Here is a 24,984-nt window from a genome sequence, read left to right as displayed (position 1 = left end):
GCCTTAATTGTGTGTGTTAGAAAACTTGAATTGAGCAAATGTGTGTATCAGGAGCCAGGGTAGTTCCCTGAGGTGTGGTGTGATGAAAATTAGTGCAGGGAATCCAGGCTTATTTAAGGGCATCTGATTGCTTCTGCCTCCTGGCTTGGAGGCTACTCAAAGGTTAACTTGGTGGTTTAGTGTCTGAGAATGCTGTTGGCTTGGGTTTTTTCAAGGCCTCTTCTCTGACAAGGGATCACTGACACAATAGATAAGTAAACAGTGTCATTTGACACAGATATCCTGTCAAAAATATAGTTTACCAATATATTGAGTTCCTATACTTACAATTGTAAGTTCAAAAATATTGGAAAGAAAATATCGTTGAGCATTAATATCATCCAAAAACATATAGCAATTTTTTATATATATATATTTTTAAAGGAGTACATCTTACATATTTTAGTATATAACATTAATATAATGTGAATTACATAACTTCCACAAATACTTAACACTGTGTATAAATATATGATTATATAAACACACACACACATATGTATATATATATAATGTATATATACTGAAACAAATGTTAAAAATATATTTTATATTACATTATTTTTGTAATTACTACTATGCAAAGCAAAAGCATATATATCTGTGTGTGTATATATATATAATATATATATATATGTATGTATCTTTCTCTCTCTCTATCTATATCTATCTATCTATCTATCTATCTTTCTATCTATCTATCTATATGTATATATATATATCCCAAATTCCACAGCCAAAAGAAACACTCGTGCATGGCACCAGTTTGTGGTACATCAATGTATTTAATGTGCAAACAAAATGACGCATTTCACTGTAAAACAGCCTTGATCACAGGCCGTTTCATGGCCAAAATACGTCGTTTTGTTTACATATTAAATTGATATACTGCAAAATGCTATGCTGCTTGAGCGTGCCTTTTTGGCTGTGGAATTTGGGATTTTGTTGCCGGTGTGCTCCGCCGGCTTCCACTCTCGACCCCTTATGGTTCTGGATTTTTTGGGAGAATCAGGAATTTAAGTAGGATCTAAATATATATTTCTGAATTTAAATACAAAATATGTGTATTTAAATAAAACTTACAAAAATTAACAATTCAATTACAAAATATAAAATACATAAATGTACAATTCAACAAAATATGAAAAAAATTAATAGCTAAACACAATTGCAAAAAATATAATCATTTTTAAGAAATTAAAAATATAAAACATACATAAAATAAAAAACAAACAATAATACAACAGTAGGGAAAGTGTTGGACTTTTGAGGCGTTAGATATATTATTACCACTTTAGTTTAAGCAACAGTGCGGAAAGCGTGAAACCTTTGATAAACATTTAATATTCCTACTCCAGTCACTGCAAGGATATGGAAAGTGTTGGACTGTGGAGAGCTTGACTTTACTATTTCCACTCCAGTCTATGCAATAGCAGGTAAATCATTATATTTTGTAGGGGTTGTATTAACTATTCCCACTCCAGTCTGTGCAATAGTAGGGAAAGAGTTGGACTTTGGAGGGGTTACATTTACTGTTTCCACTCCAGTCTAAGCAACAGTAGGGAAAGTACTTCACTTCAAACACATTACATATTTGAATATCCCTATCAGTTTAGAAAAACGATTAAACTCTTAATATAAACATTATTAATTAACATTAAATATACAGATCTATGTGAAAAAAATAAAAACCAATTAAACAATGTTCCTAATTATTAATTGATGAAACAATGATCAATTAACCAAATAAAAAATATGCAATTTATTTATTACTTAATTTTAACTTCCCACCCTACACACCTACAAACCTAGTAGCCCACACCTAAAAGAGAACAAAACATTTATATATGTTTTACACAATCAACTTAATTAGTATTTAAATAATGAATTCAATTTAATTTAATAAAATAATTAATGAACAATTAATACATTACTAATTATTACTTAATTAGTTACCCACCCTACAACCCTAGCAACCCACACCTACAATATAACTAAAATATGTATTATGCAATTTACATACTTGATAAACAATTCAATAATTAATTCCAAATTAATAATTATTTGTTAATTATTACTTAACTTCTCACCATATCCCCCTACAAACCCAACAACGTGCTATAAATTATAAATTACTATTACAAATTATCAAAAAATTCTAAATCACTTAAAATTACAGACTATATTTAAAAAATGTAATAACGATTATACAACCAATAGTAATATATAAAATTAATATATGAACTAAAACAACTCAAAATAATTAAAAAATAATATTTTTTACAACTACACTTCCTAAAATTGATATTAAAAACAATGATATTCTTACATTTTTGACAAAAAAAGCAATGATCTTCTTAAAAATTATATTACTTACCTAATTTTTTTTTTTCTTGACAATGATATTCTTGCGTCACAATATTTTTGTATCACACTATTTTATTTCCGATATTTCTGTCTCCCAGTATTTACAACTCAATATTTTGCCGAAACACCCTCACAAATACCGGCCTGGGCTGCCAGTCTCTTTCTATACCTGAAGGCATGGTGACCACTGTACCATTAACTTTGAATTATAACCTCCTGCTGGTCATACCAGATTGGCCCTGTGTACTGCTGAAATTACGACACCTGTGTCACTCCACTGCTACTGGCACACAGACCTCAAAGTGGATGTTTCACTCTCCAACTTCTATCCCAAGCATTAGCTGTGAACACATCACTTGTACATACACATATATCCGTACAATACTCTTTTAGAAGAGGTTACCCTGCTGACCACCATCCTACCACCTCTCTTACCTTATTAAAATAAACGTTGCTAATGGTAATAAAGGGGACTGGCCACAGCATGCTTCCAGAGTCGCTGGTAAGAGAAAGAAATGTGAAGATCGTTGATATGTTGTGAGGCATTGCAGGCTCATGGTCAACTTCATGAGGTATCACACAGATGCAATCCGAGATTAATGCCTAAACTAGAACAAGCATTGGCAACGCCAATAGGTCTGGGCAATGCCCAAACTATTGGAGCTGTCAATGTGAATGTCTTTTAGCCATGTTGTACAGCAGCACATCTGCTGTTCAACATGGCCGAATATCACGGAAAAAAGTGCTATGAAGCAGCCAGCACTGGTCACGTCATAGCGCAATTTTGTGTGTCAGGAGGGGCAGGACAATGGACTGAACATGGGGGGGGGGTGTAGATACAGTGCATGCACTGTTTAGCCAAGACGCGGACTGCAGCTCACTGAAGAGACAGCACATGCGCTGTGTACCCGAAACTAAAAAATAGCCTCTCTGTTAAAATTGAGGGAGGAAAAACATCCTGGGTTCAGATGGCTGCCTAACAAGAAACCCAACAGCAAATAGCAGTCATTTTCCCACTGTTCCCAAGTCAATTGTTTTCCCGCTTGAAGGCTGTATGTCTCCTGTGTTTGAGATTGGCCACAGTGTAATCTTTCTGGGTCAAATGCCAGGGACGATCACTTTGAAGAGAGGGCAGAGGGCCTGCAGATTTAATTGCCGGTAAATCAGAATGACTTCCTCTCGATGGTAATATTTTATAATGGCCTTTTCAGGCATAAAATGAAGAGGTTGGTTTTACTGAGTATGCTTTCATTAGTAGTGAGAAAACAGCCAGGGCACCCGTGTGCTGTGTTGCTGTTTTACTTGTTCCGCTTTTTAACATACAGTTAACGTCCTGTATTTGCATAATGTCCATTAAGCATTTAACATGAATTTATCAAAACTGCAGATGGGTCTCAGGGAAACTTTCTTCAGAATTTGATAGGAACAAGAGGATGTCGATCTTGATGAAAAAAATGTGGGAATAATATTTGCAATATTAATGGAGAGTAGTATGAATGGTCTACGGAGCGAGTGAAAACACGAGCACTTGTGTGGAGTGCTCAAACACAAAGAAAAAATGTGGCTCCTAAAACGGGAGCATTACTTGGTCCATGCTCCGTGGGAGGGCTAAACTCAAGAAGAGGCCTGAGACATGCATGTCATAGACAAACTGAAACAAAGGATACAAGTGCGACGATGGAGCAAACAAATGGTAAGCCTATGGGCGGGCTGAAGCCCACTGAATTGTAAACAACATGTCTCTTTGAGACAGCGCATGAGCTGTCTAGCACAGACCTAAACATTATTTTTTACAAGTTTTTCCTGGACCCAAATCCTACATGTCAGAATATTGCACAGTATGTGAATCCAATATAGGTTAATGCTGGAAAACATCAGTGATACTGCTGTGTGTATATCATCAGTAATCCTGTGCATTGTGAATGAACTCGCCATGTGTATCATCATCATTCCTGCTCTGTATATCTTTAGTGCATTAGTAAATTACTGTATGTCTTTTTAATAATATTCTGGTGTGTTTTGTGTGATCCAGATATGTGTGTCAATAACTCTGCTGTGTGTACCATCTCACATTCTGTAAAGTATGTATATCATAAATTGCTGGCTTTGTCAATATTCCTCCTGGTTGTATTATATCATCCTGTTGTGTGTATCCTATTATTCTGCTGTGTATGTCTTCAGTGATCTTATCAGTGACTCCGATGTGTGTAGCATGTTTCTGCCTTCAGTGAATTGCTGTGTTTTGTCAGTAATCGCCCTGTGAATATCTGATGATCCAGCTGTGCCTGATGTGAGCATGCCATGTACTAACATTGATCCAGCTGTGCGCATCTTCTAAGATTCTCTTTTGTATGCTGTTACTAATCCTCTTGTGGGCATTGTCAGCTACCCGAGTGAGTGCAGTCAAAGGTCCTGTTGTGAGAGTTGTCAATAGTTCTGCCCCGTGGATTGTCAATGACCCTCTTGTGTGTATCTTCCAATATTTAAGTGCACATATAATCCGTGAATTTCCAGTGATCCTCTTGTGAGCATTGCCAGTGTCCTGGTGTGGAACTGCTTCGTGTCTTGGCAGCGCCTCTGCTGAACATTTCACCGTGATGCCGCGTTGTATATCTGTGCCCTCTGTCGCCAGTGATTCCGGTGTGGGCATCATCAGAGATCTGCTGTGTGCTTTAAAGATACATGTACTGCATGGCCAGTGATTTCATTGTGGTTATAGTCCGTGCTGCTTGTGTTGGCATTGTTGCAGTCATTGCATAGTTACATCCCACATGTCTCCATTGCAGGGCGAACACGACTCGAAGAAGGCGCCTCCCTCCAGGTCGATTTCTTGCGCTCTGAGGATCAGGGTTGGTACGAGTGTCGTGTTTTATTCCTGGACCTCTACCACAGCGACGAGACCTTTCAGAATGGGACCTGGGTCCACCTCACTGTCAACTGTAAGTCCTACTGAAGAGAATCCAGGCAAATGCTTCGAGTCATTGTATCCATATTGCACACCCCCATGAGGCCCAAAGCTCTTTGTCACATGCGGGTAACTGGAAGTGCTTATGACTGAGATAGTGTGAATTGAGGGTCGCTCATTCAGAGAATCCCATTGCCACAAGTACGGGTAGTGTTTGTAGCTCAAGTCTCCTCAACCCTTTTATTTGGATTACACGACTGGTCGGTATGGCGGCCAGGGCTCGGTTAATGTGCCTTCCTGCCTCTCCACCAAAACCCCACGGCTCAAAGGTCAGTAGCAGCTGCACTGCCCTCCCAGTCCATGGCAGATCAGAGGCAGTCTTCCAGTTTGGCCCATGAAATGGGAAACCTGCAGCCCCAGGCAGAGAAGAATGCCTGACCTAATTAGATGAGACGCGCAGCTCAGATTACCGCTGAACTTTGAGCTCAGCCAGGGGCCCAGGCTCCCACCTCTCTGACAATACTGCGGTATCGTCTGAGTGGCTGGTGGACCAGAGACCTTTAGAAACTCCGTTCACAGTCCCGCTGCATGACCTAACAAGCATTGAACATGCATTATGTTTCGACCTAGTTTTAGTTAAAGCAATTCTGTTTGTAATTAGGTGCCTTTTTAGCTCTGCTTTTATTAGTGTTTTTCAAACTTTCATGTACATAACATGCATATGTATGCATGTATGTATATGTATGCATGCATTTATATTTGTATTTATATAGATATGCAGATGTGTATATATATATGTTTATATGTGTATGTATGTATAAATATATACATACATATATATAAATGCATATATGTATGCACATATATATATGCACATATATATATATATATATATATATATATATATATATATATATATGCGTATGCGTATGTGTGCGTAGAGAAAGGTAGAGAGAGGTAGAGGTAGAGAGGTAGAGGTAGAGAGGTAGAGAGAGAGAGGTAGAGAGAGGTAGAGAGAGAAGTAGAGAGTGAGGTAGAGAGAGGTAGAGAAGTAGAGAGTGAGTAGTAGAGAGTGAGTAGTAGAGAGCGAGTAGTAGAGAGTGAGTAGTAGAGAGTGAGTAGTAGAGAATGAGTAATAGAGATTGAATAGTAGAAAGTAGTAGAGAGTGAGTAGTAGATCGAGAGTAGTAGAGATTGAGTAGTAGAGAGTGAGTAGTAGAGAGTAGTAGAGAGTGAGTAGTAGAGAGTAAGTAGTAGAGAGTAGTAGAGAGTGAGTAGTAGAGAGTGAGTAGTAGAGCGTGAATAGTAGAGAGTAGTAGAGAGTGAGTAGTAGAGAGTAGTAAAGAGTGAGTAGTAGAGAGTGAGTAGTAAAGAGTGAGTAGTAGAAAGTAGTAGAGAGCACAGTCCTGTGTCTGGTGAGGGGTGTCTGTGTCTGATGAGCACAGTCCTGCGTCTGGTGTGGGGTGTCCTGTGTCTGGTGAGGGGTGTCCTGTGTCTGATGAGCACAGCCCTCTGTCTGGTGAGGGGTGTCCTGTGTCTGATGAGCACAGTCCTGTGTCTGGTGAGGGGTGTCTGTGTCTGATGAGCACAGTCCTGTGTCTGGTGAGGGGTGTCCTGTGTCTGATGAGCACAGTCCTGTGTGTGGTGAGGGGTGTTCTTTGTCTTGTGAGTGTGCTCCTCTGTCTGGGGAGTGGTGTCGTGTGTTTAGTAGGCGCAGTCCTGCGTCTGGTGAGTGATGACTCTAGTCTGCTGAGGGGTTTTCTGTGCCTAAAGAGTGGTGTCCTGTGCCTGGTGAGAAGATTCTCGAGTCTGGTCAGGGATGTTCTTTGTCTAGTGAGTGGGCTCCTTTGTCTCGTGAGTACTACCTGTGTCAGGTGAGACAAGTCCCATACCTGGTGAGCAGTGACCTGTGTCTGGTGGGGAGTGTTCTGTGTCTGGTAAGCTTTAAATCCCGCCAAAAAGAGGAAAGGGGACAGAGCGAGCTCAAAAAGTGTGCACCCCCGCAAGGAAATAAAAAACAACAAACAAACCCTCCTTCCCGGGAGGGAGGTAGGGCTGAAACACTGCAAACAGTAGTGAAAAGGTTTGCCTACAGGAAACGCATATAGAGGGAGCAAAGGGATACCTTTTGGAGCAACTGGGGTTTGCAGTATTAGCGAATACCAAGCAAGGGACAAGAACCAGAGGGGTAGCAGTACTAGGGAGACGTAGGGATGTGGTGGTGAGAAGGAAGAAAGAGGACCAATGGGGCTGGTGGGTGTTATTGGAGATAGATTTCAAAGGAGGCAAGCTAACGCTGGTTACAATTTATGGCTCCACGGAGGATGATCCGGATGTTTTCCAGTATCTGGATGCAGAGTTGGCTCAGTGGCCAGAGCCTATTGTTTGCTGTGGCGATCTGAATATACATGACCTCAATAGTTCATTTGCACAGTCAGGGGGGCAGTACTCAGGGAGGAAAAAGAAGACCCATAGAGCACTCTCAGATATGGTATTGCACAATTCTTTGGAGGATCCTTGGGTCAAGTTACATCTGCATTTAGATAGCAGTACATTTTTTTCAGCTCCCCACAAAGTGATGGTTATGTTGGATTATTTTTTAATTTCCAATTCCCTGTTACCTGGCTCACAGATTGAAAGGCAGCCACAGATCATTTCAGATCATAGTCCGTTGGTATTAACAATAAAAATAGGCCAGGTCCAAAGAAGAGATATGCAGTGGACTTTCGAACGTGCTTTATTGAAGGATGAGGCATATCAGAAGTATATGGAAGGTTGGATCAAGAATTTGTGGGATATTAATAGAGGGACAGCACCCCCGGGGGTGGTATGGGATGCTTTTAAGGCTGGGGTCAGGGGCGAGACACTGAGATTTGTACTATTTAAACAGAAGAAGGAGAAAGCCAGGGCAGTGGAACTATGTCAAAATCTTCTTAAAGTAGAAGAAGAATTAGCTACAGCTATACAGCAGCACTCCCCGCTTGAACAACATCTGCTTAAAATTGTAGTACTCAGAGCAGAAGCCACAGAGGGGATTGTCAAGAAAGCAGCAGAGAATTATTTGGTTAAAAGGGAAAATGCATATGAGCTAAGTGAGAGAGTGGGCCACATCCTAGCCATACGGTCCAGGCAGAGACTAGCTTCAACGGACATTAAGGAAATCGTGGATGTCCAGGGCAATTCTCTTTTTGATGCTGGCTTGGTGAGAGAAGTCTTTAGGCAATTTTATACAGACCTATATGCTTCCGATGTTGTAGGGGGGTTGACGGAGATAGAGAGGTATCTTAGGGACATTCTTCCCCCATCCATGCCCGAGGAAGAAAAGGAGGTGTTAGACGCTCCATTCCACCTAGAAGAACTCATTTCAGCTCTGAGCAGCCTCCCCTCGGGTAAGGCAGCGAGACCGGACCAGATTCCGGTGGAGTTTTTTAAAGTGATTCAAGGGGTGTTGATCGTGGATATGTTTAACATTATGTTACAGGCACAAAAGGGGGAATCGATTCCAGACTCATGGGGGGGGGGGGGGCGGACATCATTGTGATATTAAAAAAGGGGAAACCCCCAACTGCACCAAGGTCATACAGGCCAATCACGTTAATGAACGCTGATGCAAAAATATGTTCGAAAATGCTAGCAAAAAGGCTAGCTGGGATCATTGAGTGTTTGGTAACCCCCTCACAACATGGGTTTATCCCCGGCAAAGGCAGCATGCTAGACAGGTGGTCACAATGTTTGATGCGGCAGGTACCCTGGGAGACCCTATGGCAGCGCTGTTCCTAGACGCGGAAAAGGCGTTCGATAGGGTCTCCTGCGACTATCTATGGCTAGTTATGAGGTGGAGTGGCATAGGAGAAGGCTTCATAAAGGCAATTCAGACATTATATAAAGGACCATTAGCTAGGATCAGAGTTAATAGGGGGTACTCAGCAGCGGTTAAGATCTGCAGGGGGACTAGGCAAGGTTGCCCCTCATCCCGCCTGTTGTTTGCGCTTTATTTGGATCCGCTACTACGAAGGTTTGAAAGTAACCCTGAGATCCCACCTATGAGGGCAAAATGGCTGTGTGGTAAAGACCCTGGCGTATGCGGATGACGTGGCCATCTTGACATCCAATCCGCCATTGGCAATTAGGGAGATGGAAGCCGAGGCTCACTTGTTTGGGCAGGCCTCTGGCTATAGTCTGAACAGATCCAAGACCCAGATAGTGGAAAATAGGTATTCAAGTTGCAATGATTTACGGGTCGTTGGTTTGGCAGTATATCTGGGAGTGGCAATCTCGAGAGATCTGGATACTGTGGTAGAGAATAACATGGATCCCTTAATGGCTAGGGTAAAGACAGATCTCGACAGGATGAATAATTTGCATCTGTCTCTCGAAGGCTGCACTAACGTTATAAAAATGCTTATTCTGCCCAAATTCCTTTATTTTTTTAGGTCCCTTCCCCTATACTTTGAAGCTAGATGGTTTAATGCAGTGGTTCCCAAACTTTTGACTCCTGAGGACCCCCATTGAGTCTCCACTGGATGCCGGGGACCACCAAGCAATTTGTATGAGCTAAATTTCAAATAATAAAACAGTAATTCGAAAAAACACATGTGTGCACACAAAACAAATACTCAAAGTACTAAAGAATTTTGGGGCCAGATGTACGACCATTTCATATAGCGTCTCGCAATTGGCGACACATTTGCGAGTGGCAAATTGCAAGTCGCTAAATGTAATGTACAACAATGTGTTTAACACTATTTGGGATTCCCAATGGGGTCGCAAATTGCGAGGCTCATTAACATTAATGAGTCTCTCACAAATTGCGAGCCCATTGGGAATGCCGGCCCTTCCAGGGATAGTGGCCTGCTAGGCTCAGCAGACCACCATGTGTGGGACTGCTTTTAAATAAAGCACTTTTCTTTTTAAAAATACAGCCCTTTTCCATGCATCTAAAAAAAAAAGAAAATTAAACGTTTTCGTTTCATTTTTTAAGGTCAGGCAGTGGTCCATTGCAAAGGGGAAGGGGGTCCCCTGAGGACCCCTTCCCATTTGCGAATGCATTACCATCTACTTGAAGTAGGTAGTAATTGCCAGTGTTTTGCAACCGCAATTGCAGTCGCAAAAAATGTGTACATGGTTTTGAGACTCGCTATTTGGAAGGGAATTCCCTTTCCAAATAGCAAGTTGGAAAACTCATTTAGCGAGTCGCAAAAAAATTGCGACTTGTGAAATAGGCTATGTACATGGCCCAATAGGTTTTTGCATGCTCAAACGGTTCGCGAACCCCTTTGCGCATAAAAAACGGGTCGTACAGCTGTCCCCTAGTATTTTATTTTGAAGGAAAAGCCCCTCAGTCACATGTATTTCATTTGTTTTATACCATCTCTCATACCATTGTAGGATGTCAGAGCACTTTACATCACACATATATAGAGACCATGAATCATACATATAAACCAGTGTATAGAAAATGTTACATAAGGTAGAGGGGACTAAAAGGTGTAGTATTCACATGTCTTTCATACTGGTAGGCATTTTTAAAGAGTGCTTGGTCTTGAAAAGCACAAACTCAGGATTCAGAACAAAACACAGTGGCTGGCACTGACTTTAGCATTAAAAATGTATTTCCACCCAAATAAATCTTTTTAGCAGCATCAGGATAATGAATAACTGGGAAAAAACTTAAGTTACTAACTGGTACCATGCAGTTTGCAAGCAGCTCATTGATGACAGTTTATAGGTCCCTCTGCTAGATTACGATTGTCACTTATGAAGTGCACAGTAACAAAAGAATCTCTGTGACAAAAGCAGTAACCACGGACCTATGCACATAAACTACTGCTTTTTAAAATGCATGTTACACATTCTTTGCAGTAGGCACATTAACCCTCTGTGCTACATTAGTTAAGTCAAAGCTGCCACTGAACAAAACTCTCATCTCTCTCCAGCAGGTACATTAATCACTGGTATTATCTTGACACTTTTATTGTTGCTCCAAGGCTGCTAATTATACAAGAAACGTTTCTGTGCTTTTAAAACTGCTTCCTACGGACTCCCTGGGAATGTGTCACGGACCCCTGGGGGTCCGGGGACCCCAGTTTGGGAAACACTGGTTTAATGCATTGGAGGGAATCTTGAATAGATTTATCTGGGCTCATGGTAAGACGCGGAGGGCTTATAGATTCATTTCCCTCCTGAGAGAGAGGGGCGGGTGGGGCGCTCCTGATTTCAGGCTTTATTACTGGGCAGCAGCTATACAATATCTTCAGGGATTGATTGGAGGTGGTGGTGTGGATCAAAGAGTTACTAGCATGTCTACCGAAGTCTATACAACGGTTCTAGGGGCAGAGACAGAAAATTGTTTTCTAAATTGTACGGATTTTGGATATTACAAAAGGACGAGGTTTAAGACGGTCAGCGCAGCTATTAAGATCTAGAATGCTTTTTTGAAAAAGTTTGGATTGGGGAGATATAATAGGTACACTAGGATGTATAAAAATAGGTCCTTTCCAGCTGCAGTTTTTGCAGATTTAACAATGGCGGGGTGGGCAGATAAAGGGATTGTACAGATAGGGGATTTGATGGACTCAGAGGGGGTGGTCCAGTTTATTGAATTAATGGATAGATATGGTATCGATATGGATAGATATGGTATCGATAGAAGGTTTTTTTTAAATACTTGCAGGTTAGGAGTTTCTGTAAAAGGTGCTGTCCCTCTTCTATTTCTCTTTTTCTTCGCTGCGTGCAGCCCATGTAAGTTAAGTGTTGGGACTCTGGTCCCCTTTCATGTTTTATTTTGGTTTTGCATTGAGCTATTCGGCTTGCTTTGTCTTTGAAATGAGGCACCTGTGCCTCGTGTGCATAAGTGGGCACGGGAACACCTTGCCGATCAACAGTTTATGTTCTCTTATATGTGAAGGCTTAGGGGTTGGGGCGCGCAGCACTCTGCCAGCTGCTGGACGGCACGTGTTTCTCACAATTCAGATTTAGAGGCTCTTTTTCGTTCTACTGCGTTTCCCTACATCGCTGAGCACCTCCTTTCACGCTAGCAATGAACTGGGTGACCCCCTGTCAGCCTGGAGCCAGAACATGCTGCGGGGTAGGAGTATTTTAGGAGCAGTGACTCCTACATTAGAGTTCATACTTCCCAGGCTGCCATTTCTCCAATAAGTGCCTGTTTTATACTGAGGGCAAGTTGTCTGTAGGGGCACACACCCTTTACCTTCTGGAAGGACTCACAGGGCATGTAGCCCATGGGAATTTTCCCTATCCACCTTATATAATTATAGGCCTTACAAGGCCTGTAGCCTGCCATAACCACTGTAAGGGTTCTGGCCTGCTGCATTACCCCTTTCTTTTATTGTAGACCTTACAAGGTCTGTAGCCTGCTACAGCATACTCCTTGGGACCTATTTCCCACAGTGCCTAATTCCCTCTTACCTGGTTGGTGGAGGATTTTGGGGACTACTATGCGGAGGAGGAAGAAATCATACTTCCCCGCCACAGATGAGTATTGTGATGCTGTGAGCGCCTTTATAAAACGAGTCCTCTCGGATGCATTGGCCCCTCCTTAGAGAAGAGACTGATGGACATGACACAACGGTGCCTACAAGCTCTTGCACAAAGTGAAGACCTTCCGGGGCCTTCAGTCCTAAAACCTCCAGGGCCGGCCTCTGTCTCCCCCATTGAGAACCTGTGCAAGCACCCACAATCCTCGTGGGTGGACCTAGATGCTTTTGCTAGGCTAAACAAGCATTAGAAATGCAATCGGGATCGGATTTATTTGAGTTTGAGCTAATGGCATTGTAAATGCCAATGTATTGTTGCTATGTGTTATGGAGTGTGTTCATGTGGTGTGTACTGCCAGTGATCTCCTTGTGAGTGTGAGAATATTGCACCGTTACTGCCTGTGATGTCCTTCTTGTGAGTGTGAGAAGCTTGCACCTCTGCTGCTTGTGGTCTCCTTGTGAGTGTAAGAAGCTTGCACAGCTGCTGCCTGTGATGTCCTACTCACTACTCTACTCTACTCACTACTCTACTCACTACTCTGCACTCACTACTCACTACTCTACTCACTACTCTAATCACTACTCTGCACTCACTACTCTACTCTACTCACTACTCTACTCACTACTCTGCACTCACTACTCACTACTCTACTCACGACTCTAATCACTACTCTACACTCACTACTCACTACTCTACTCACTACTCTACTCACTACTCTACTCACTACTCTACTCACTACTCTGCACTCACTACTCTGCACTCACTACTCACTACTCTACTCACTACTCTGCACTCACTACTCACTACTCTACTCACTACTCACTACTCTACTCACTACTCTACTCACTACTCTACTCACTACTCTACTTTCTACTCACTACTCTACTCACTACTCTACTCACTACTCACTACTCTGCACTCACTACTCACTACTCTGCACTCACTACTCTACTCACTACTCACTACTCTCCACTCACTACTCTACTCACTACTCACTACTCTACTTTCTACTCACTACTCTACTCGCTACTCACTACTCACTACTCTACTCACTACTCACTACTCTACTCACTACTCTACTCACTACTCTGCACTCACTACTTTACTCACTACTCTACTCTACTCACCTCACTACTCTACTCACTACTCTACTCACTACTCACTACTCTGCACTCACTACTCACTACTCTACTCACTACTCTACTCACTACTCACTACTCTACTCACTACTCTACTCACTACTCTACTCACTACTCACTACTCTACTCACTACTCACTACTCTGCACTCACTACTCACTACTCTGCACTCACTACTCACTACTCTGCACTCACTACTCTGCACTCACTACTCTACTCACTACTCACTACTCTCCACTCACTACTCTACTCACTACTCACTACTCTACTTTCTACTCACTACTCTACTCACTACTCACTACTCTACTCACTACTCACTACTCTACTCACTACTCACTTCTCTACTCACTACTCTGCACTCACTACTTTACTCACTACTCTACTCTACTCACCTCACTACTCTACTCACTACTCACTACTCTACTCACTACTCTGCACTCACTACTGTACTCACTACTCTACTCACTACTCTGCACTCACTACTCACCACTCTACTCACTACTCTACACTCTACTCACTACTCTACTCACTACTCTACTCACTACTATACTCACTACTTACTACTCTGCACTCACTACTCACTACTCTGCTCACTACTCACTACTCTACTCACTACTCACTACTCTACTCACTACTCACTACTCTCCACTCACTACTCTACTCACTACTCACTACTTTACTCACTAATTTCTACTCACTACTCACTACTCTACTCACTACTCACTACTCTGCACTCACTACTCACTACTCTGCTCACTACTCACTACTCTACTCACTACTCACTACTCTACTCACTACTCACTACTCTCCACTCACTACTCTGCACTCACTACTCACTACTCTACTCACTACTCTGCACTCACTACTCTGCACTCACTACTCTACTCACTACTCTGCACTCACTACTCACTACTCTACTTACTACTCACTACTCTACTCACTACTCTACTCACTACTCTACTCACTACTCACTACTCTACTTTCTACTCACTACTCTACTCACTACTCACTACTCTACTTTCTACTCACTACTCTGCACTCACTACTCACTACTCTACTCACTACTCTGCACTCACTACTCACTACTCTACTCACTACTCTACTCACTACTCTACTCACTACTCTACTCACTACTCACTACTCTACTTTCTACTCACTACTGTAAATACATAAAGTCTTTGGATCTGCCCTCTTCATCCAGTGGCCTGTTACATTGTTACTCTCGTTTTGCTTCCGCCCACCGTAGCATACACCGTGGGGTAATAGGTCTCCCACTTTTCATCCATTGACAGTTGTACACTGAGAATGACCACATGCACCAGGGCTTGACGGGCCAATATGTCTTTCATTTCTATTTTATTTGTTCTGTGAGGGTCCTGTAGCTTCCCAACTTGCAATTTTACTATTTTCACTTTTAAAACTGTAATGTCTATTGCATTTGCTACCCAAAAAATAAATAAGGGCAGGCTTGCAAGGCTAGACCTGTTGCGCTTGACAATGCTTGTTTTGATTCTCTGTTGGATGCTGTCTCTTGAAGTCTAAGATGGGAACAAATTAATTCACAGGGCAAGATCTTCGTTTACATTTTGAGGTTTTTTTCGGTTTTAAAACATGGACGCGCATTACTTGCCATGAGGATGTGAGGCTTGTAATGTTAGCACGTTAACCGGGGGCGGCTGCAGCACGACCCTCTTGGCCGCCCCATAAAAATAGGTCATTTGGCTGCAGCACATTAGACGCTTTGAGAGGGGGACACAGCGCCTCATTGTGCTGTGGCGCAATTCTGACATTTAGGACGTGCCGTTGAGGCAGCAAAGCCTTTGTCGGGTGACAAGAAATGCGACCGGCTCCTCCGAAATAAAAACGCACTGTTACGTTTACACGACCAGTGATGTCAACACATTTCCCTGTCATCCGGGTTATTTTTGTCGCATATTTGGTTAGAGCGCTGGCCGTCTAGATTTGCGGGGAACGAGGCGCAGTCTACGATTTTACAAAGACCCCTCGCGCCTGGAAAAAGATGCCCCGTACAGCGCATGCGGACACTCACTGAAGAGATCAGATGACTTTTTTGTATGCAATGCAATGGTGAACGCGCTCGCACCATCTGGATTGCATTACACGGGCACTCTGACAGCTCCTAATTAAGATTAATAGGTCTGCCGTGCGCGAAACCGCCGAAAATATGCCAAATCGGGCACGCGTACATTACATATAGCCTATCACGTCAACGCTACTAAATAGACAGCACAGCGAAGACGAATCACTACGCAGATGCCATAAAAAACTAAGGAATGTGCCAGCCGGACCCCTTTCTGAATTCTTTTTTTTTTTTAACGCATAAGAGCTCGGAAGCTCCGCCCCCCACTTCGTGAAGGCGTAGGCCCGAGCCCTTAAAAGGCGTCCTTAGGCAATAACCCTCCCCCCCATGCCCTCGGAGTTGCCTGTCCCAACTGGCTTCTGTAACCCGAGGGACACTGCCAAATTCCCCCCCCTGTCCTCAGAGGGTCTTCACACAGGACTGGATGGTGATTCTGACCACTTCTGGAGACCTACCTCCAACCCCCCTGCTGGGGCAGGTCCCACCTCTGGGGGAGCCTGGGGTCTCACATTCAGATGTGTTAGAACCTAAGGAGCTTATGCATCCCTGCTCATCTGAGTGGGCTCCAAGTGACAAAGTAGTGTGTGGCTAGTAGACTCCGCGAGCCTCTTGACCAAGAGGTCATAAACCGCATCAGGAAGATCACCTCTGTCCGTCTTTGGATGGGAAAGTGGCGATCACGCCAGAAATAGAAGCGCACATGGCCGCTTTTCTGGCCAGATATATGAAGGACCTAAAGAATGGCATCGGCCGCTCCTGGCGGTCATGCCAGGACAAGCTCCTGGACATAACTGGCCCATTAGCTAAAAATGTTGACATGGCGGAGGACGTCAAGACGTCCGTGGCCCTGATGTCCCCAGAGGTTCTTTCTAGCTTGGCCCAACTAGTAATAATATTTCTTGGTAACGCCAACTGCGCCATCTCTATGGAAAGACACAGGTCCTTGCTCATAAAGAGCTACCCCAAGTTAGGGGAGTTTTCGACATTAGAGGCAGGGCAGATGGCATAAGGAGGGCTCTTTTGCGACATGTTCATCAAGGAGCTCAGCAAATTTTTGTCGACCTTTAACTCCCTCGACAAGTCCCAGTCAACCACCAAGCGCATTTTCAATGTACATGTTTTCATCTGAGCCGGTCGCTGTAGTGGGCACTTGGCTGGCCCGGTAAGTGCCAATCAGCCCAGGGAGGACAATAGGAGGACTCCTCATTCTTCGGGGAATTCTACCACAACAGAGGATTGTCCCATCACAGAGTTTACCGCAACAGACTCTGAAGTTGAGGTGCTACCTCCAGTTGGCCTTGTGAGTCTTTCACTCATTCCATGCATTCGTTTGGGGGGATCGAATGGCGCATTTCATAGTTTACTGGTGGGCTTTCACATCTGACGCCTGGGTGCTCTAGAAGAATTCTATGGGTCCCCCTTCCAGGCCTTACCTCTCCGTCCTCTCCATTTCCCTGGACAAGAGGCCACACTTATTCAATTGGAGGTTCAAGAAGTCCTAGCCAAAGGAGCAATTTGTCCTTCCAACCCACACTCCTGCAGGTTTCTAAGCAATCTGTTTCTGGTTCCAAAGCAGGATGGGGATCAGCACCCGGTGATTAATCTCCAGTAATTCAACGAGTGGTTGGTTTGCCACTAATTGAAGATGGGGGGCATCCATCTCCTTTGGGACCTTCTCTGTCCCAATGTTTGGATGGTCCAGATGGACCTCAAAGATGCTTACCTTACAGTCCCGATCTTTCCGCCTCATCGCCGGTTTCTTCAGTTCCAATGGCATGGACAAACTTTCAAATTTCCTTCTCTCCCTTTTAGCCACCAAGGTTCTCAAGCCAGTGATAGAATGCTTGAGGGCATCCGGAGTACGCACAAGACTGTTTCTGGACGACATGCTTCTCATGGATCAATGTCCCCATGCTCTGTCATTTCATCTAGAGATGGCGGTGAATCTACTTCGGTCTCTGGGGTTTGTTATCAACTGAAGAAAGTCAAGTTTCTCCCCTTCTCACTCAATCACACTCCTGCGGTTAATGATCAATTCGGTTGAGACAACGCTGAGCCTACCCTCCAGGAAGATGGCCAAAATATGACACGAGGTGAGGAGAATGTTGGCGAAACCACAGACTTCACTCCGTCAGATCGCCAGGTGGTTGGCCTGTTGTCATTCTCTATTCAGGCCATTTTCCCCGACCCCCTACACTTTCGGGTTCTCCAGTGTTTGAAAGTACCTCACCTTCGCTGCGGTCTCACCTACTCCTAGTACGTTCTCCTTTCAGAAGAGGCCAAAGAAGAGCTCAAAGTGGTGGCTCTCCCACATGGAGGCTTGGAATGGTCATGCCATTTTTGGCTCGCAACCAAATCTAGTGATCGAGTTCAATGCCAGCGGTTCAGGTTGGGCAGCTCGTTCTGGGGAGTTAACCACTGGCGAAGGATGGTCCACCTCAGAACAGTCCCTACATATCAGCTGCTTGGAACTGATGGTGGGTTCCTTTGCGATCAAATGTTAACAATCTTGTGTCCTTCTGAAGATGGACAATTTGATGGCGGTCCGCTATATCAACCATCTGGGAGGTGTGCGGTCTAGAGCCCTCTCGAATCCTGCCAAGAACCTTTGGGAGTACTGCCTGGAACACACATTCCGGTGATGGCGGCATCAGCCAACCAAGTTGTGGATTGGAAGACTACACATCTCTGGGATTCGAGATTGTGCCAATCACTTTCGTCCATGTTTCTAGACCTTTCTGCCCTTTAGGGCCCCTTCACAATCGGTTTATTTCTGTCCAGACTTGACCTTCAGCTTCTCCGGTACTTCAGTTGGAGACCAGACCTGGGAGCAGTAAAGACCAATGCCTTCCTACAGGACTGGTCAATGGACAAAGGGCTATGCCTTTCCCCCCTTCGCCAATATCATGGGTTTGACAGCTCAGGAACACAGGCAGGCGTTAGATCTGGTAGTGATCACCCCGGTGTGGAATTCACGAGTATGGTTTCCAGTTCTGATGGAACTTTCCTGGGCTTCCCTAATCTGTCTACCCCAAAATCCACATCTCCTGAGCGCTCCCTCCGGAAATCCCCATCATTTGGTGACGAAGGAAACCTCCAGTTTATGGCGTGGAGGATCACAGATCTCAATGGCAAGTCCCTGGCCTTTCAAGAGATGCAGTGGACGTCCTTTCACGAGCATGGGTAGATGGTACAGTCTGGATGTATTGATCGGCCATGTCTCGATGGATGGATGGGTTGAAGTCTGCAACGAAGTTTGGATCCTGTGTGGGCGGACGTTGTCCACATCCTGAATTTCCTGGCCTCCTCAGCATCAGATGGACTGGCTTATAGATTGGTCAATACATTTAGATTGTCGATCTCTGCAGGCCACGCTGTGATTGCAGGTCTGCCAGTCGGGTAACATCCCTTGGTTAAGAAATTGCAGTGTGGCATTAGATTGTCTCTTCCTCCGGAACCTAGGTATTTGATCCATTGTCAATAACGTCTTAAACCTTCTTTCCTCGTGGCCAATTTTCAGGTGCCTCTTCCTAAACAGTTGTCGGCCAAGCTGGCCATTCTGTTGTGCTTGATCTATTGATATGTCGGATATTAGAGCCCTAGACATTACGGGAAGGACCTTTACTCTGGACAGTGTCACATTTCATGTTGTTTGACGGACTACATGTCATTCCCGCCTGATTTCATATCCAGCCTTTCCTGACTTGCCCAAGTTGTGTATTTTACGGTGCATCAAAGCCTATGAGACCATCACTGAAGAGCATCGTCCCCAAGGGCAGAAGCAAATGTGGATTGCTCTAAGGAAGCTTTTCAAGGCTATCTCATCACTGAAGATGGGTATGGTGGTTAATGCAAGATGCAGGTATTGATACCAACATTTTCGGGGCACACTCTACTCGAGGAGGGATGGCCTCCAAAGCCTTTACTCTTAGAGATAGCTTGAAGGATATTTTGAATGCTGCAAACTGGTCCTCAGATTTGACCTTTAAGAGGTTGTATTTCAAACCAGTCTCTTCCATTGCAGCTCTTGACGTGGATAATCTTTCAACTAGCATAATCCTAGACTCTGAGTCCTTAATATAATTGACACTTTCCTTTACGGTAGCTAGGACATTTTTCATTATACTGTAGCATCCACATTTCCAAGGCAGTCCCCTTATTCCTCCAGCATCCTAAATCTTTACTCACATAGTTGTAAAACCACTAATCACAAAGTATTGTACAATAATTGTATTACTGTAACAAAATATGAATAAGTATGGATTAGGTGGGGCGCAGAGGTGATATTTCAAGAAACAGACCCCAAATGTCCATTGCCAAAATAATACAAGTACTTGAAATTAATTGGTTCAATTCCTCTTTTCATATTGTTGGAAGTGTCATAAATCAGCAAAAATAGATGTGCACAAGAGAAGAATAGATAAAATAAAGGGGCAATTCATCTTACCCACTAGTAAAACACAACCTCATTTATACAGAAAAAAACCCTAATAAAAACTGTTCAAGTGTATCAGTGCTCTACGTTCACGATTCAATGAAGATTAACACAATACTAGTAACGATGCAAAACCATACCACTTCCTGCCTAAACCTATGGGACCCAAACAACAGAAAAGATATGCCTAAAACTTTTCATTGCACAATTAATCCCAGAAAATCAAAAAATGCATGTTATATCCACTGTTACCCAATGCCATAGTACAGTCAAGAAATCAATTATTTGGTGGCTTAGTACAATTCATGCTATTAATGTATTACATGTGAACATGTATTCAATGTAGAGCAAGGGGAGAGTTGATGTTTTGGACTTGTGTCTGTAATAAGATATTTGAATCAATATGTAATACCCTCAGCCCTGAAGAAGCTGTGCAGTAACCGTAAAATACGTGTTGGAACCTTGCATGCCTATTGCTCAAGGTCTAAGGATTGGTTATCTAATACTTACCTTTAGGAGAAATGTGCCTTTTGGAAACAGAATTTGAAAAGATTATGGACTAAAAATCTTGAAGTTCAATTAAGTTGTAATTATATAATGAGAAATGATTTAACAGGACTTGGAAATACCTTCCTTTGTTTACTGTTTTAGTTTTTTTTTCTCCTTTTCTCAATTACTATGTTTATTTCATGTTGTCCTCTCTACCAATTTATTGTAAAGCGCTCTGATATCCTTCGGGATCTAGTTCGCGCTATATAAAACTTTATAAATAAATACATTGTGAAGGTTAATGAATTTTCAATTTTGTAATTAAACTAGTGATAAGGAAATAAATGCTATATTGAACTAATTTGAGTATGTGTCATTACACATAGGAATATTGTTTTTCTTTGTTTGGCATTACTTTCTCTATGCCATTGGTGCTTTATTGCAAACATTACTGCCCTTGACCCATTAGCATTCAATCCATCAGTGTTTGTTAAGAGCGGCTACTCACCCGTGAGGGTCTCATGGTGCTGGGGGGCCGGGGGAGAGGCTGCAGGTCCTGAGGGGCGCTGAAGTTCAGTCGTTGAGCCAAAGGGGTAACTGCGTTTGTGGTTAGAGTGTGCAGGGCCTTGAGTTCTGTTATCCTGAAATACAATATATGTAACCATATCTCTTTTTCTTGCAGCTCCCCCATCATTTCGAGAGACTCCGCCTGCGTTAGTGGAGGTGCGGGATGGGGACTCCATCAGTCTCACCTGCGTGGCCTCTGGTAACCCGCAGCCGCTTATTGTCTGGAAGCAAGATGGCATTATCCTCTCAAGTGGAGGCCAGCTGCAGGTGAGTAAATTCTGAATGGGAATAATCAATACTAGAGATTATATCTACTTTTACACTCAAGATATATAGGTAAAGATAGACGCAGTAGCAAAGATGGTTCATCCCTCATTGGTAGATGACTTTCAGATAGGGTGTCGGGCTCTGTTAGAAGGTACATTTTGTATAGTTTTCTTCTAGTACCCAAATTACTGTTAGAAATGGGGTTTCGGGTTGGCTAAGGTATGTACCTAAGCCAGCATTATTCAGGACAACTCAGAAACACACCAAGATAACCTGTGATCACCCTCTGGTAGCTTAGCGGATGTATGACGGAACCCTGCAGGCATTTACAATGCAGTCCCTACTCCGATGTTACCATGCTTTCCTATCCCATGCAAGTTGTTACAACGTCTTACCATCGAAGGGGGGGGCTAGACTTTGGAATAGTATAACTTACTATTCCAACTCCAGTCTACGCAACAGTAGGGAAAGTCTTGGGGCCAGATGTTATACCCATTTTTGCATGGCCAAACGAGTTTGCGACCCGTTTGTGCATGCAAAAATACCAATACGCCATGTACTAACCCTATTTAGCGAGTTACAATTTATTTGCAACTCGCTAAATAGGATTTGCGACTTTCTATTAGAAAGGGGCGTTCCAAGGGCGTTCCTTCCTAATAGCGACTCAGTACCCTCTGTAAGAATGTTTTGCAACCTCAATTGCGGTTGTAAAACACTCGCAATTTACCGCCCTCTTCAAGAGGGTGGTGGAGCACTCGCAGAAGGGAAGGGGTCCCCAGGGACCCCTTCCCCTTTGTGAATGCAGGGAGAAATATTTTTTAGGTGAAGGCCGTGGTCCCAGGTACCACTACCTGCCCTTAAAAGATGAAACGAAAATGTTTTTTAATTTTTTTAAATGCATCCCGTTTTCCTTTAAGGGAAATTGATGAGGCATGCAATTTGCAACTCGATTGGGAATCGCAAACAGTGTCTCTGACACTGTTGTACATTGCCATTAGCGACTCACAAATTGCGACTCGCAATTTTTCGCAATTTGCGAGTCGCTAATGCCAATGGTCTTACATCCGGCCCTTGGACTTAAAATTTAAAACCAGTCCAACAATGCACCATTGTAATGACTTGCATGGTAAAGAAACATGTGGTAATGATGCAGTTGTTGTATTGACTGCATTGTATAGGCAGATCGTGGTAATAATTGTGTAGTAAAGACTGTTTCCCAACAAGGCGCAGCAGAGCAGACAGGGTTATCATCAGAGGCAATGTGCAAAATATTTGTGCAAAACACACTCACACACACACACGCGCACACACCTCAAAAAAGACTCTTCACAGGGTTATAATAATAGACTTTTATATAAGAAACTAATTTGAATCAAAATAATTAATGTACACAATATACTTTGCGAAATGTGTCCTGCCAATACAGGTAACACATAAATATGCAGTATTAAGGTATCCCGGTAGACGCAAAGCTGAACATTTCATAGATATCACTTTAAATACATTTGTTACTATGGTGGTGCTTATAGCCCTATTAGTGCAGTTGCAGGGAAAAGTGGTAGGGTAAGTCACACAAATGTCAGTGGACACATAGGGCACATTGCACCTGCGCTCCTATACCACTTTATACTGTAATTTCCTAAGACCCCCATTGAAAGGATGGTATTCAGGCACAAACCCTAGGCTGCAGAAGCATCTGCGCACCTACCACACATGTTATGGTATTGTGATGTCTCCCTCAACAGTTCTGTCCCTAATGATGGCTCCACAACACTCTCTGGGTCCTCACCTGAGGTTTCCGTTCTACAGTGGCAGAACCGAACAGTGCCCAACCCTGAGCTAGGTTCACAGGAGGATCGGGCACCAGCTTGCCAGCATGCGAAAGACCTCACTCCCAACTCCCAAACCCAGCTGCCCACAATGGTGTGGTGCAGCTGCAGGAGCTCAGTTCCTTTCAGCGGTGCCACTCCGGGGGGGGGGGGAGGGGGGGATGGCCTTATGGCTTGGGTTGCCACATAGGTCTTTTTCACACAACTGTATGGGTGGCATTGGACTCACGAGCCATCTGCAGCCGCATCTCAGCAGAGGGTTACACCAGAAGAGAACTCCCTTGTGCTGGAACACGTGTTGGTGCGCCTCGTAGGTGGGGCCCACGCTAGCAAAATCAGGCATTTTCCTTCGTTGACGTGCTAGATGTTTACTTTTTCCGAGGCCGTGTGCCTCCTTAGTGGCAGCACAGCAGCACACCTGGAACCCATGTGGATAGATCTCTGAGGACATGCCGATCTCTGGGCAAGGGTGGAATGATCCCCCCTCCCCCCAAGCTGGTTACGAGCCTGGAGCATTCAATTACAGCTCATGACCAAAACAAGATGGCGTGCTCACCATGCTCTGGTTATGAACATGGAGCAGTGTATTTCAGCTCTTCATTAAAACACCCTACTGCTGGACTCACAGGTGGCCGTGATCCATGGCAGAGGGGTTCAGGTGCAATCCCTTATGGCCCTGAGTTTGCAGAAATGGGGCCATGACAACAAGCCCTTGGAGCATACTTGGGGGGGCACAAAGAGAGCAGCAGGTATGCAGGCCAGCAGAAAAGTGAAGTTGCAGAGTCGCAGTCCCTCCAGCAGCCCAAAAGTCAGCAGCCAGTAGGCCAGGACAGCAAAGCAGGTAGTCTAAATGGTGGTTCCTCCTGGCAGCACAGCTGACCTCCTGGCAATGTACAGATTGTAGATCTAGCCTTGTCTTGTTACAGGTCCCACACAGTGTCTAAAATCATGGGGTCAGAGCCCCTACACTTATTCTCCAAAATGTCTTTGGTGAAGGGATGACTTCAAAGGAACCAGTAGAAGTACACAACAATCCCTTTCAGGTCAGCCTTGGCTCCAGACGATCACTAGGGGGTAAATCAGGCCTTTCATTGAGGTCAGGACACCACCTATTCAGATGTAAGTGTGAACCACCTCTCCCGGCCCAAGAAGACTGTCAGTATGCTTATGAATGCAACTATATCCCCTGTCACACCCAGCCCTTCCTGTGTTGTGGGTGTCTGGAAAGTATGCACAAAATGCAGCTGACAACCATGCTAGATGTATATTGGAGTCAGCCTGCAAAGCACATGAGTCAGAAGCACAGAGAAATGCCCACTTTCTAAAAGTAAACTGACACAGCAATGTACC

At 43.7% G+C, this 24,984-nt stretch overlaps 1 protein-coding gene across 1 annotated transcript in view; it reads left to right on the top strand.

Moving 5' to 3' along the window:
* Nucleotides 1-24,984, top strand: part of IGSF9 (immunoglobulin superfamily member 9) — a 641,834-nt gene that overhangs the window by 264,911 nt on the left and 351,939 nt on the right. The window contains 2 exon segments of the mRNA XM_078669195.1: nt 5,193-5,345; nt 21,654-21,805. Coding sequence (XP_078525321.1) covers nt 5,193-5,345; nt 21,654-21,805 — 305 coding nt within the window.

This window comes from Lissotriton helveticus, chromosome 12, assembly GCF_964261635.1.
Source record: "Lissotriton helveticus chromosome 12, aLisHel1.1, whole genome shotgun sequence".
In the NCBI taxonomy this organism is placed as follows: domain Eukaryota; kingdom Metazoa; phylum Chordata; class Amphibia; order Caudata; family Salamandridae; genus Lissotriton; species Lissotriton helveticus.
The sequence above is the reverse complement of the archived record's forward strand: the minus strand, read 5'-3'. Positions and strand labels throughout refer to the sequence as shown.